General features: G+C 40.6%; 1 protein-coding gene across 1 annotated transcript; it reads right to left on the bottom strand.

The window, feature by feature from the left end:
* Nucleotides 1-319: 319 nt before the first annotated feature.
* On the bottom strand, nt 320-14,361 carry sv2ca (synaptic vesicle glycoprotein 2Ca). The gene is made up of 12 exons (XM_085910415.1): nt 13,761-14,361; nt 8,507-8,687; nt 7,396-7,547; nt 5,208-5,341; nt 4,915-5,004; nt 4,388-4,498; nt 4,211-4,299; nt 3,867-4,031; nt 3,552-3,685; nt 3,257-3,463; nt 2,958-3,117; nt 320-2,739 (listed from the first exon to the last, which is right to left on the bottom strand). Exons 1-12 carry the CDS (start codon nt 14,359-14,361, stop codon nt 2,556-2,558), a joined length of 2,208 nt encoding a protein of 735 aa, XP_085766541.1. The 3' UTR covers nt 320-2,555.
* Nucleotides 14,362-14,605: the final 244 nt, after the last annotated feature.

Here is a 14,605-nt window from a genome sequence, read left to right as displayed (position 1 = left end):
ACATGAAAGAAACACAAAATTAATCCATTTCACTTCATTTCATCATGGATCATTCAATTCGACTATCCAGTTTACATACAGGAAATAATTATTTGGAAAGTGCTGCAATGAAATTTTTGTGTGGTTCTACAAAACACCTTAGGGAGGAAAAGATACAGATTTGCAAGAAAACATAATTTTTATTTTATATATTTTTGAAAGCAACACAGACTGCAATTTCACCTTTTTGACTTCTTACCATATTTTCACACTTGGACCTCAGAACAGCTACTTGCAGCAATAACAGGCAAGGCCCAATACTCACAATAACACACACAACTTCATTGTCCATATACAATTTGATTGCCTCCATAAAATGGACAGACAGAACTTACAAGACTGATACATTCACATTTTTCTTCAACAAACATCTGAATATTGCTATCGTTTTCCGGTAAAAGGATTAAAACAAAAATATCACATAATAGATTTTCTACATGCAACACACGCACACAGAGTACAGGAGAAGGAGCGTGGCAGTTGGATAGGGATTTGAAGCCAAGGACTCACAGTGATGCACATCATGGACATAGCAGCTGGCACACGACACAATCCAAATTGCTTTTACACATTAATCCCACACCTCCACTAATATCAGCTTTTATTATGTACACTATTTACACTCTGGAATGCACACAATTCTATGTACACACATGCATGCCTACATACCCACGTGCGCACACACTCTCACACAGATAAAGTACTACATTTAACGAATGCCCCGATACCTCAAACAAAATAAATGTCAGAAAATTATTCTCTCTCCAACAGGTTGCAACTAGCCATGGCATGAACATTTCTGGTTCATCAACACTGGAAGAAATACTACAGCTTTTATACCACTGCATTTGTATGGGTATCACATTTTATTTTTAGTAATGCTTAAAACACATGACGACAAATCAGAGCACGCATTGTGTGCGCTATGTATAAGGTTAGCTTGGATTTAGACGAAATGATGAAAATGTTTAGTTTTTGCCGGTTATCAAGTATCATTCATTAAACTGCAATGTGTCATGTCCATAAATTAAACAATACATTTTATTTTGAAATATTAATAGTATCACACAAATAAATAGAAATATATTAATGATATTAGTGTATTTTGTTAAAAGTGTTATTATTAAAATACATATATATATGTTTGGGTTCAGGTCTGAAGAACAAGATGGTACTGGACTATATATGATTCAGATTCTGTCCTACAACCTCAAGATACCATGTGACTATGGGTAAAATGCTCCCGCTCAGGAGAGGCACAGTTCAAAAGGCATTTGTTTTTTGTCATGATGGTAGGTTACTGCCAAAGCCGAGCTACATGAAGCAAAATCAGAAGAAGAGAAATTCAATATCGACCATCATTAATGGGACAAAGCTTGGTTTCAATGTCTTATTCATTCCAATTACAAAGATAGGACACTAAATTGAGAGTAAAAGGGGTAAGGTTATTAGTGCAAGAGAAAATATAAATATTTCTAAGTATTATTATTTGATTCTACCTTGGCAGGTAATGCAACGGGCTTGCTATCCTACATCTACTTTGGAGAACTTTTAGATCGAGTAATGCAAATGTTGAGTAGAGTCCAAGCTGAAAGTGTGTCTATATGTGAGCTTTCATGTCTTTTTATGTTGCACCTGTTTGCCCTCTGCCTGACCATCTGCAACATGATGGCTGTTTGTGAGAATATATGGCCAGCTGCCGTGCATCTGCGTAGAGTGTGTCCGCTCTGTCTGATCATCTATTCCCTCCGTTATCACACAGCAGGTTGGCTGAGCTCATTATAGCTTGTTTTGCACTTTTCTCCCCATCTGGCTCCTCTTAATAAGACTATTAATATTAAAAGCCTTGAGTTTAAGCGACGCGATAACACCGTAGAAGATGCCGGCTGGAACGGGAATCCCTTCCTAGATCAAATAAAAGCAAAATTTAAGCAGGAAATATGTGCAATGGTCAGCCTTAATTTGCAAAACTGTCTATACGGAACATGCACAAAATGACTTAAGTTGCGAGGAATTTTTGTACTGCCGACTGGTAAATTGCTGCATTGCTTTACTTATTGTATCAGCTAGATACAGTGGGTATAAAAAGTAGTTTGTTTAAATGACCAGGTTTTTGTGATACTGTCAATCATTTCAAAATGTTCAAAGTGGCCAATACAGTATTTTGCACAACTCCCCAAAAATATTTTAGAGAAGGGAAGTACAAATGAACAAGTAAAATAATAAAGTTGCACAAGTGTGCACACCCTCTTAGAACTGGGGATGTGGTTGTTTTCAGAATTAGCCAATCACGTTAAAACTCATGTTTGATAGAAGTTCGCAGCCAAATGACAACATTTAAAGCGCCTCAGATGATTAAATCTTGTTTTTATTTCAAATGGAGTCGTGAATAGGATATTCACGTTAGTGATGGAACACGGGTGTGTTGACTTTTTATACCCACTGCATGTATGATGCAAGCCACTTGCGCTCCTTCCGCTATGATCTCTCAGCCCCCTCAAGCTCCAGGACTGGCGTTACATAAGGACATTGGCCCTGGTATCAGGCAATCGGAGGCCAACCAGACCTCCCCCCACTAGAACTGAAGATGCCATTAGGATGGGGATGGCCTTTGTGATGCCAACCAGAGAACCGAAAATCAGGTTCCCCAATACTGCGGCCATCTTGCACAGGGCGTTGCAGAATCCAAATCCTGTTCCTCTGCAGAGAGATTTTGGGGAGACAAGAAAAAAATAAGGATTTACAAAGCCATATTCAAGTATTAAACAGTGTGTCATCACTGACAATAAGGCCCTTTTTTTTGGTTCACTGGGGCGTAATTTCATTTTCGCAAGTCCAGTCTGTCATTTTTGGGCCATGTTGTGCCCATCTGGGCATTAAAAAACTATGCCCAAGATGGCTAATAATCAAACCCTTACCTCCTGGCAGTGGGAAAAGATTCGGTTGTGACTACGTCTAGAGAGTTCCAGGCAGAGATACTCAGGCCGTTGTAAAGGCACAGCATGAAAATCATCATGGACTCACTGGTGCCAAACCACAAAAAGAAGCAGCTGATGCCTGATAACACCATGGAGCCACCTAATGCACAAACACACAAATCCCAGCCAAAAGAACAGTGAGTAACTTTCATGAAGGCGCTTGTGGTCAACATTACACCTCCGTCACTCATCATGATGGATGTTCATAGTTTGAAAAAATGACCTCTTAGCGATCTTACCTAACATGGACAAACGGCCTGTTTTATCCATAAGAAGTGCAGACACGATGTTCCCGGGTAAAACGGCCAAGGTTCCCAAGAAGTTGATGAAGTAAACCCAGTAGGCGCTATAATCGTCATCAAACGTCATCTGACATCCCGTTTTATTGTGGGTGAACGTGCTGTTAACCACCTCGGTGCCATCAATCAGCTTTGAGTCGTCAATGTCTGCACACAAAAATAAAAGCTTGTCAAATCAAAGATTTTGTCCAAAAATAAGACAGTAAGAATTGCTATAAAAAAAAAATCATCTCACCTGTATTAAAGAAGAATGCGTCAATGAAAGTACAATTATGGAAATAGGATCCCACCGATGTGACGTCATCAAAGTGGCAGTTACGAAAGGCTGAGTCAACAAAGGTGACGGATTTGAGTTTCATGTTGATGAATCTGAGGAGGGAACAATCACGTACTTAAATCAGTCCTTTGATTTGTGGAGCTGCAATTCTCCTTTCTCTTGGTGACAGGTGACCAAGATTATTTCTCTTCATTTCAATACAACCAGCAAAAAACAAAGAAAAAAAAAAAAGACTTTTGCAAAAATATGGAAAGCCTGATCCAAACGGCTTACCGATCATTGATGAAAAGTCCATTTTTGTGTATTTGGTTCTCGAGGGTAAAATTGAAGGTGAAGTCTTCGACGCGTTCGTTGTTGTGAATTTGCACTTTGGAGGCATATTCGTCCGCCTGGAGATGTTTGATGACATCGGGGAACCAGACAGACAGACCGTAATACCTGCAATCAGAATAATATTTACCGTCTAAAGATACTTTTACTCCTCAACAACCTTCATCTGTCTCGGCTCCAACGGAGGAGTATTGATCTCAAGACTGTGATTGATTTGGCTGACATGAATCTTGGAATTGCTATTATGTGACTGAGGAAACTGCACTTGATGATTCTTCCACACTCACCCGAAAGACAACGTAAACCACACTATGGAGAGTCGCATCATATTTTCTCGCATTGGGTAGTTGAAGCACTTCATGAGATTCAGGTAAATCTGAAATGACACAAGAAATTCAGTGAGCCTAAATACAAATCTGCTAGGAACAAAAATGTACAGAAAATAAACTGGTGAAAGAACACACCCCGTGGATTTCAGCCTTCATCCGGAAAATAGCCTTGGAAACCGGATTTCCCGATTCAGACTCCAATTCAACCAATTCATCGAGCTGCTTTGGGATCTTTATCCTGTTAACCTGAGAAATATTCACAACAAGCAATCAATGTGTGAATTCAAATTCAATACAGATTATTGAAGATGGCCAATTAATTTATGAGGAAATGAAAAACCTAAAATAAGAATAGCATATCTCATTTAATCGGGTTCGAATTTGTCACATCGGTCTGTATGTAGGTCTAATTTTTGGATGATCATTTTCTCATGTACAAAATGAAAATGAGCAGCTGATAGCATCAATGCGTCGTCTACTTAACATCCAATTCAGACTGCAAATAAGCCTGAATGACACAGAACAGCTTTGAGAAATGTCATCATGCAGATGTGATCCCAAGAGGGAGTTAAAACCTGTCCCAGCTGTGGCAGAAAATAAGCCTCTTTGCTTCCTTTCAAGAAAACCAAAGCGGAGCAGCAGCAGGGAGAAATCAAACTCACGCTGAAGACTTTCTCCGGCTGCCCACGCGCTCTCATGTTGGTGTCGTGGATTTGTTTGAGGATCATCCAGGCTTCGTCGTGCTTCCCCACCTGTCAGCAGGCAATGCAGCCGAGAAAGAAAAACACATTTGTAGCATCAGCAACAGCTTACTAAGCAACAGTTTGAAATACAACTCCAGTGAGATTGCATTGGATGAAAACCTTGAAGCACAATGCAGAGTCGGCAAAATTTGTATTTTAAGCGTCAACATTTGTTTGTAACTATTTGGGGGGGGAAATGAATAGCTTTGTACCTCCAGGTAAAATCTGGGGCTTTCAGGCATGAAGGTAAGTGCCACCACAGCACACACACAAGGGAGAGCACAGACGACCACAAACACTCGCCAGCTGTGGAACTGGTAGGCCGAGCCCATGCTGAAACTCCATCCTACAAACAGAACACATCGGTGCCATTCAGGTTAAAGAGGAATCTGAGGGATTCATGAAAGATTCATACAGTATCTGGAAAAAAGAATAATATTTAGCCTCTTATTTTAAGGGAGGCAGATTTGCATCTAATGTGGTTGGCTCCCGGAGAAGAAGAAAAAAAACACATCAATAACAACTTAAAAGTGCTGTCACTGTTTTGGGTTTGTGAGGAAGCCAGAAAATAAAATCATGCAGAATTGCCAGTCGTGACCTCCCACGTCTCTCGGCAGATAGTGCTTCATGGAGATGCTTCTCCGCGGGAAGCTGTGCCATTATCCATTAGCAGGCGTAGGTGGTAGTCAGGAAACGTGTGTGTGTGGTGTGTGTGTGTGGGGGGGGGGTAATGTTGGTGTTTATGCCAGAACATGTCTTCTGAGGATTAATCTCAAAATATAATCTGATTAATAGCACCATACTCACTGCTTGTTTTCTAACCAAGGGGTAGATTTTTCTTAGGGATTTACAAAGTAAAATATATCGAAATTCCCCTCATCTCACTTTCAGTTCTTATGCACTAATGTTTGTATTATTGTTTTTATCTTCAACTGTTAGTTTTAAAACAATGACTGTCATGCAAGGTTTTGACTCAACAATGTAAATTGGCCTTTTGTAAGACTGCTTTCATTTCTTGATTCTCTTCTTCTGCGTGCACTGGGTGAGTGATAGAAGGAAATCGAGAAAGGATGGAGTTGTTCAGCACTGATTGCCTTTTCTACAGAAATGGAGCTTAGCTTCTTTCCCCCTAAGGGTTTGTGTTTCACTCACGCTATTGGAAATCTCATTACACAGATTATGTACATAATTGACTATGTCTGGTGGACCAATTCAGCACTCCTTCACAACTACTACTCCTACCTAGATAGATAAATTGCTATTTAGCGCTATTTACATAGATAGATGAGCCTTGACCAGCATTTACAGTACAACCAAGATTCTAAATATGTTCCGACATAGATTAATTTATTCCCAACAGGCTATTTTCTTCATTACATTGCATTTCTCCGCACTATTTTCGTAATGTGTACATATGTCGTTGTCCAATCAGCATTCACACAGCCAGTGTAGTTTAAAAACAACATTAACAACTGGACTGTTTTTTACACACACACACACACACACACACACACACACACACACACACACACACACACACACACACACACACACACACACACACACACACACACACACACACACACACACACACACACACACACATTGTCTTTTTTACCGTATTTAAGCATGCGCACACACGCGCGCACACACGCACACACACGGGCGCTACAATAGTCACTGACGTTAGAAGTTGGCCAAAGGATGGTCTGGCCATAAATCACTTCCAGCACAAGCTTTGTCCTGGTCAAGCAAGGAGAAAAACCTAATTATGCTTGATCAAGAAGAACACTTTGTCAAGATAGGGAGTAAAGAGAGAGATGAGAGAGGAGGGAGAGGTAATAAAAGGAAGGACAGAGTTAGAGAGAGCCAACAAAACAAGGAAAGGAGGGGCTGGGTGGAACATGTAAGGTTAAAAAAGGTAAGGAAAAAAATAGGGAGGGAATGATTTAGAAAGCTCTTTTCATTGTTTCATTAGCATGGGTGATATGAATTGCAACACAGTGATAAAACACATCTTCCACTGTGTCTGCTCCGAGGCATGCATGCTTAATGTTAATCTTTTGAACGTCTCAACTTGTCCTGGGATCAAATCACTGCTATTAGGTGATTGTTTTTGCGGAGAACAGTGCCGTGCAACATCTCATCAAGTATCCCTCTAACTTGATGCTTTAGGGCAGTGTTTCACTAGTGTGCCATCAGAAATCTTACTGCAGGAAATGATCAAAATGATTCGACCATTTTTTTTGTATTTTTGAAAGCATTTGTGTATCTCAAAAGAAATTTGGTCACTGGTATCACAAGGTGACTCTGTAAACAGTATCCAGGTGGACATGCACCAATGCTGTGAATCTCCAATTTGTCTCATTCAAGCGAGATCGATACAGCTGGTAAACTCACCATAATGCGGGATAATGGCCCACGCCATGGCGGATGCGTAGATCTCGCCAATCATCCAAAACATACACAGCCAGCTCAAGTGTTCTCCTCTTTTCTCTCTCGATAAAACCTCTGCAAAGAAAGAGAAAACAATGGGCACTGCACCTCCTATCCTGCAAGAAGCACAGAAAAGTGTCAATTAGAGCTTTTCCACTAAGACATACAGTAGTTACATGTTTTTCAATCTTAATCTTCTGATGTGATTACCGGTACCTTGGCTTTCTTAATTATAAAACTGGGCTTTAAAGGCTTTTGGATCACATGACTTGGATTACACAACATGACACACACTATACAGCCTAGCTTGACTTAAAGGTTGCGATGACAGTTTTTAATTACTCCAAGCTACAGATGTAATTACTGCAGTAATTCCCATAGGAACACTTGCAACATGACAACATTAGTACACGCAGCATGCTACTATTGAGTAGGATTTCTCAAAACATTTAGTATGCTAGGAAACCACATGGATTTAATTATCATTATTATTATTATTATTATTATTATTATTATTATTATTATTATTATTATTATTTTAATTAATAAATAATAAGTAAAAAATAGCAGAGAAAACATGAAAATTCCAAACAGAGATGTTCCAACAGAGATTCAAACCCCGATCACGTGACTACAGGGCAGATGTGCAAACCACAATAACATACATATTGCAGAGAAATGTTTCTGATGACTGCAAAAGCAGAACACAATTTACGGGAATTGCAATTGTGTATCTTATGTTGGTAAATGTACATTTAGCAAAATTCACTTTATAATCTGAATCACATTGGAAGAGCAGTTAAAGTGAATGTCTCGGGGCACAACGTCTTACAGCCTATATATTTAAAGTGTTTTAAAGTCCCTGTGCTGTGCTGGCAGAGTGAATTAGGCTGTAAGCGATCATTAAATGGAATTGACTCCAGTTTTTTCTCAGCAAAGGGAATAATAATGAGGATGGAGACAGCCACACTTATAAAGGGATGCCAAGTAAACACATCAACAGACACGTTCCTGGCTTGACCTTCACAAATCATTGTGGCAAACAAATTGGCCCTCGCGTCACCTCCGTTCTTACCCGAACCCCGCGGCCAGGCGACAAACGAGGAAGACGCCATATCCCTGGACAAAAGACGACAGGAAGGCGAAGAAGCCGTTTGTGGACATGCAAATGAGGAGACACTGCTTGCGGCCCACTTTGTCAGACATTCCTCCCCAAAAGAAGGCTCCCAGCATCATGCCCAGGTAAACAATGCTACCTGCAAAGAGACGCAGAGAGACAGAGCTTGACGTTTGGGTGTGTATGTTAACTCTGGATGATTTTCTCGTACAACAACAATTCAACTTCAGATATATGTTTAAATTCTAAATTATATTAAGATTAATGTTTATATTATATCTTAATTTATATTTATATTATATTATATTAGTATTATTAATTATAAAAATATACATATAAAAATATAAAAAATATTTTTGTATATTAGAACATTATTTTATTCCAATTTCACAGACACTGAGTGAAGAAAGGTTAAGAATGTCTTCAAAAACACACACACAAACATACACACAAAATTCTGCAGGCAAAGTGTGAAAAATTAGAAGATGGAGCAACATTTGTCTTGTGCCTCCATTAGTGCCGAATGTTCTTTTCAATGGCTGAGTCCATATGGAGGTTGTTTTCACAACTAAACAGCCTAGCTTGACTTAAGCAAGTTGCAAACTTTGCAACACTACAATGTTACAAAGTAGCTTTACTTTTTAGATTTTGAGTTTGTATATTTTTTTGTGCCGAATTTGTGCATCATAATGCGGAGAAAACACACTACATCCTGCATCTGTTTGACTTGATCCAAGCTTTACTGGTTTACAGACAGACAGGCACCAAATAGAACAAGAAAGCACCTGCACTCCCTCCGACGTGCGGTGCATTAAAAGCAGTTGACAAATGAATTTACCCTACACTGGACAGTCAATTACGCAATGAATTTATCGATGTTCCGTCCAGCTTGCTGCACGCCATCTCGGCGCATGATGTCAGCAATGCTGGCCCCAATAAAGAGCAGGGCAGTACACTGTAGTGTCACATATACTCGAACTCAAAAATAACGTCGCGGAACAAAGAGAGGTCTGTCGCTAAATGCTAAATGGCCAAAAGAAAGGTTGGGAGTCATCTCAGGGCAATGTAATATTGTTTTCTGTGGCCACAAGCAATGGCTCGTCTTGGAAATTTTTACATTGCCATGATAAAGATGATACTATGCAGAATATATAAATGGATATTTTTACAACATGAGAAAGGAAATACAAATACAAGCAATAAAACACCAATATATGCGTGAAATAATCCAGCGTTGTCACACTGACATTCAGTCGATAGTCAATAGAGAACATATTTGAAATGATAAAGCAGGACGGGCAGGCATTTTAATTAATGAAACTTCAGCACTCAGTATGGTTACACACCGCTGCTCCGCCATTGATTTAGATGAGAACAAATCCCAGACCTCTTATGTGTCTGCAGACAAAGAGGAGGAGCAAAATCGATACATGTCAGCTCAGTTGAGCGTAGTTTAAAGACAAATTGCAGCTGACAGAGAAACCACAGAGAGAAGAAAAGTATCATTTCTGATACATTACACGGAAAACTGTGTGAATGAAAGCCAGCTCGTACACAAGTATCACTGACGTGAGTAGAATGTTTTGATGTGGTGACCCACATGGACTTGGTCAAATGATGACAGCGTGTCAGATGACTCGTCAGACTGAGCCAAAAGGTTTTGGCCGATGTTGGCGTGTCAAAACACATCACTCACAAGATGAAACCAATCCGAGGATGTGATGGAAAACACATATTGTGGAAAACACAACAACAAAAACGATGCTCATTTATTATGAATTCATAAAATAGAAGTATTTTTCTATCGCTAAGCAAGGCCTCGTGTGTTATAGATCAACAAATATCTGAGAGCCCGTTTGTGAGTTTAAAAACAATGAAAGGTAACAAAAGAAATAATGAATCCATTCCTAATGTTTGGCGTCCTATTAGACGCTGAGAAACACCCTCCGGGAGAGCTGGTCTGCATTGAAGACCTCTTCTTTGATTTCATGCCTTGATGCTCAATGCTCTCAGCATCAAGAACTACTTCAGCACCATGCATCTTAATAAACCATCCAATGCAGTGCTACCTCTCACTTCCCTTTTCTCTCCAAATGTCTCCTTTCAGAGTTCCTCTTACTGGTAATTCCTTCTTTCAGATTGTATCCTTACTTTTAGAAAGGGAGCATTTTTATGTTCACTCATACATGCAAACTTGGATGTTGGACAGCTTTTGAGTTGATCAAGTCAGTTAATACTTGAAAAAGTTTTTTTTTTTTTTTTTAAACATTACAGACATTTGGGATTGTAAAACTGAATTTTGAAAATTTCACTTCAGGAGAAATTTTCCATCACTTTTTCAGTGTATGAAAGTTTGATTATGGCCGGATTATAATTGTATTTATTTCCTCTTGAGTTTCCATCCTACTTTTTCTGTCCTATCTTTTTTAGATTTCTGAGAACTGAGTCATCACGTTCGCACTACATTGTGTGTCGTCTTGATCGGATTTCGAGCTTCTGCAAGCACCATTGCAAAAAAAAAAAAAAAAACCCGATCAAAATTCACATCAGTCGGTATGGGAATCATAGGGCCTCAAGTGCAGGGTTAAAAAAAAGACCCATCGGCTCCAGCCATGATCCAATCTCCATTATAAGTGAGAATAATTCCCATAAAAACAAATGGCGCCCTAATGGTAGCGAGTCGTTAGAAATGGTTTACTACCGGCTGACAGTGCTGGCAAAGCCCCTCTGGCCCCACCACAATGACGTCTCCCGTGCCCACACATGTCGACACGTTCCCACCCATTGACGGAGCTGCACTGCAAAAGTGCTGCTAATCTCTGCAGTGATGCTGTCATCTTACCGCAGTTTAGCTATGCTCAGCTGCTCTTGGACCCCGGAGCCCCACACAGAGGGATACAAAAGAAAGGGGGTTGCGGAGGCTGCAGATGGAGTTTAATAAAGAGCAGGGAGTAAAAAAGCTACAATTGATACTGAGATGAGGACAGGGTGAAAAGACCATGTCCTGAAAGTGAGGAGGGATAGGCAGCTCTTAAGTGACAATAAAGATGAGGGGGTTAGCGAGGGGGGTGTATCATGACGAAAAATATAGCCCGTGAGAACAAATAAGTAATGATAGGGTGCCGGGTTCTTATTGTCTTTTGTGCGTGAGATGATGGCAAAGCCTCGCGCTGTCAACGTTGGCGTGCTGAATAGCACCAGAGTGCCAGCATCCCGCGCTGATCCTCCCACTCCTCCCTCCACATTACTCCTCTTAACTCGGTCATCTTTCTAACTCAAAGCTGTCCCTCCTTTTTGCCGGTCCACTGTTTACCACACAACATGTTTAGTTCTCTGTTCATACTCGTATTGAAAGTGTGAACTGCATTTGCCACCAAACACACACACACATAAGATGCTCATCTTTCTTCCTCGTGTTACACTCAACATGATTGTTTTCGCATGTCAAAGGAGACTTTCATCCAATCTCACTGGCATACAGAAATAACACTCTTGTAAAACATTTTATTTGTGTGCACCATTGTATAAATTACAATGTAAAAGCTCTATCAAAAAATAAAACTTCACAAAGATATAAAAAATTATACATATATTCTTATTGAGATTAGACCTGTTCCATACTCAAGAAAAGATGCATTTATAATTCTAATACAGAACAAAAATATTTTGATTTAATTTTTGTGAATTCAACAAACCGGAGATTGGACCGCGGCACCATTATTGTTGCTCGTGATTAAGTGTAATTACACTGAAACTCCCGACGGGTGGCAACGAGGTGCTAGTAATCATGTAATCCATGCAAAACACACCACACTCACACTCAAATACACCAATCATGTTCACTTCAACAGGGAGGAGCCTGCGGGCAATCAGTGGGCATTACAAAGAGAGGAGAATGGGGGAAGACCACCGAATCAAAGAGAAGCATTAGGAAAGGAGGCCGAGAGAGAGAGACGAACGGTGAGGGACCGAGTCACGAACAACGACGAGCCGAGCGTATCGGGCATGAATGCCTGCGAGACCTCGCTTGACTAGAGAGAAAGAAAAGCGCTTGGAAAGGGACGAGGGGGGAAAAAAAAGATGTACCATCTCAACCATGGGGATCGAATGAAAGCCACCAAAACATAGAGTATTTTGAATATTTGATACCTCTGCAATGTCATTATTATAATTTCATTGCATGGTGTGACAAGTTGCTTGATGGGGTTGAGGTCAGAGAATTTTAGAAAGGAAGCCTCTATGTGATTGTGAGCCAATGTACAGTATATCAAACTCTTTTCTGCGCCACTCTGGTATGCTGACACAGTGAGTGAGCGAGTGAGTCATTCCCAGTGCACAACATTGTGATGATGGATTATACACCTACAGCCATCAGGACTGCCGGAGCTGCTGCTCAACAGACTAGGAAGGCAATACTCGCTACCCTTTTAATCCTAATACAAGACTTGATGTGACACGCAAATGTAGACTGAAGCATGACATGCTTGCATATAGAACATGCAAATGGCTGTAATCCTTTAGGTTTTTTTTTTTTTTTTTAAATAGGCAGTTATTCAAGTGGATTAGAAACTGCAGGCCTGCAAGTTCCGAACCAGCTCTGAACCAAAATGATCTTGGTTGCTGTTGAATTACATACAACACCAAACTGGATTCATCCATCCTTCCCTTTTTAATACTGCTTACCTTTATTAGTTTCATGGGTGAGATGGAGTCTATCCCAAATGACTTGGGCGAGGAGTGGAAGACACCTTAAAATAGTTGCCAGCCAGCAAAATTTTATTTATTTCAAATTTAAATTAATACTAAATGAATTGCCAAAGACTAAAAAACAAAGGACCTTTACACAATAATTATACATAGTTAGTTTTAGTTAGATTTGTAAACGTTTTTGTTTTTTCATAAATGAAATAGATTTTTGTCAATTTCAGTAAAAAAATACAAATAAAAAAAAGATATCGAGTAACTCATTGCGCATCAAGAGGGCAACATACAAACTCCGGACAGCAACTCCAGATTTGAACCCCCAACTTCAGAACAGTGTGGTGGCTCTATGCTAATCCAGTTTACGATTCGATATGGCACATCTAAGTTTGAGAGGGTAAGATGCAATGATTTTCTTGTTTTAAGTAGTTTTTTCACGATTCCATTTGTAATGTAATCCATTTTAAAATGGAACAATTTCATTCATTCATGTACACACAGGTTTACTCACCTAACCATCCTGAGCTGGAGTCAGGTACACACATGTCTGTTTCAGCGCTTGGAAGCACAAAGCCCACCACAAACACCTCGACGCCATCTGACATGAGCGCCAGTCCCAGAACCAGGAACAGCTGCCACTGGAACCTCCCGTGGCCGCACTCTTGGATGATGAGCTCGTACTGCTGTGCCAGCTCCTCCTCATCGGCCTGTCGCTCCTGCTCCAGCTCCTTCCTGTCCCTCATTGCGTCCGACACGGGTTGCCCGAGGGCCACTTGGCCCTCCTTATGCTTCCTGTCGCCCGTGGAAGGAACCCCCTGGTACTCGCCCTCGTAGATCTCGTCCTCATCGTCGTGGCCCTCGGTGGCATCGCTGGAGCCCTCGTCATTGTCACGGTAACCCTCTCCGTCTTGCCGAGGCGGATTCCTGTAGAAATCCTCGTCATCGTCGTCCGCATCCTCCTGGAATCGTGAGTAGTTGTGGTGGGATGAATACTCATCTGCTGCACGGTCCACCACCTTGTTGACCTTTTTTGCTGTCTGCCGCTTTGCCTCCTTGACTATATCCTTGGCCCCTTTAACCAGGGAAGTCCTGTTATTGTAAGTGTCCTCCATTCTGGTGAAATCAGCTGGTGAAGACAAGCGAGAAGGGCGGGTTTTACGCTGGGAATGGTCAGCTCAGTGGGTCTGAAAAAGCAGCAAGGAACACGAGTCATTAGTGCGCTGTCACCACAGGAGAACAAACACAATGTTTGCGGTCAAGCTCAGAGAAATGGGCTAGTATAAAAGAAACGATAAAAAAGCAGCGAAAGTGAGTTTAGTACAAGCACAATTTCCTAACGTTCCCCAAACCTTATTG

The sequence above is a fragment of the Syngnathus leptorhynchus genome, chromosome 4 (genome assembly GCF_054491065.1).
Source record: "Syngnathus leptorhynchus isolate UIUO chromosome 4, UIUO_Slep, whole genome shotgun sequence".
NCBI classification, from domain to species: domain Eukaryota; kingdom Metazoa; phylum Chordata; class Actinopteri; order Syngnathiformes; family Syngnathidae; genus Syngnathus; species Syngnathus leptorhynchus.
The sequence above is the reverse complement of the archived record's forward strand: the minus strand, read 5'-3'. Positions and strand labels throughout refer to the sequence as shown.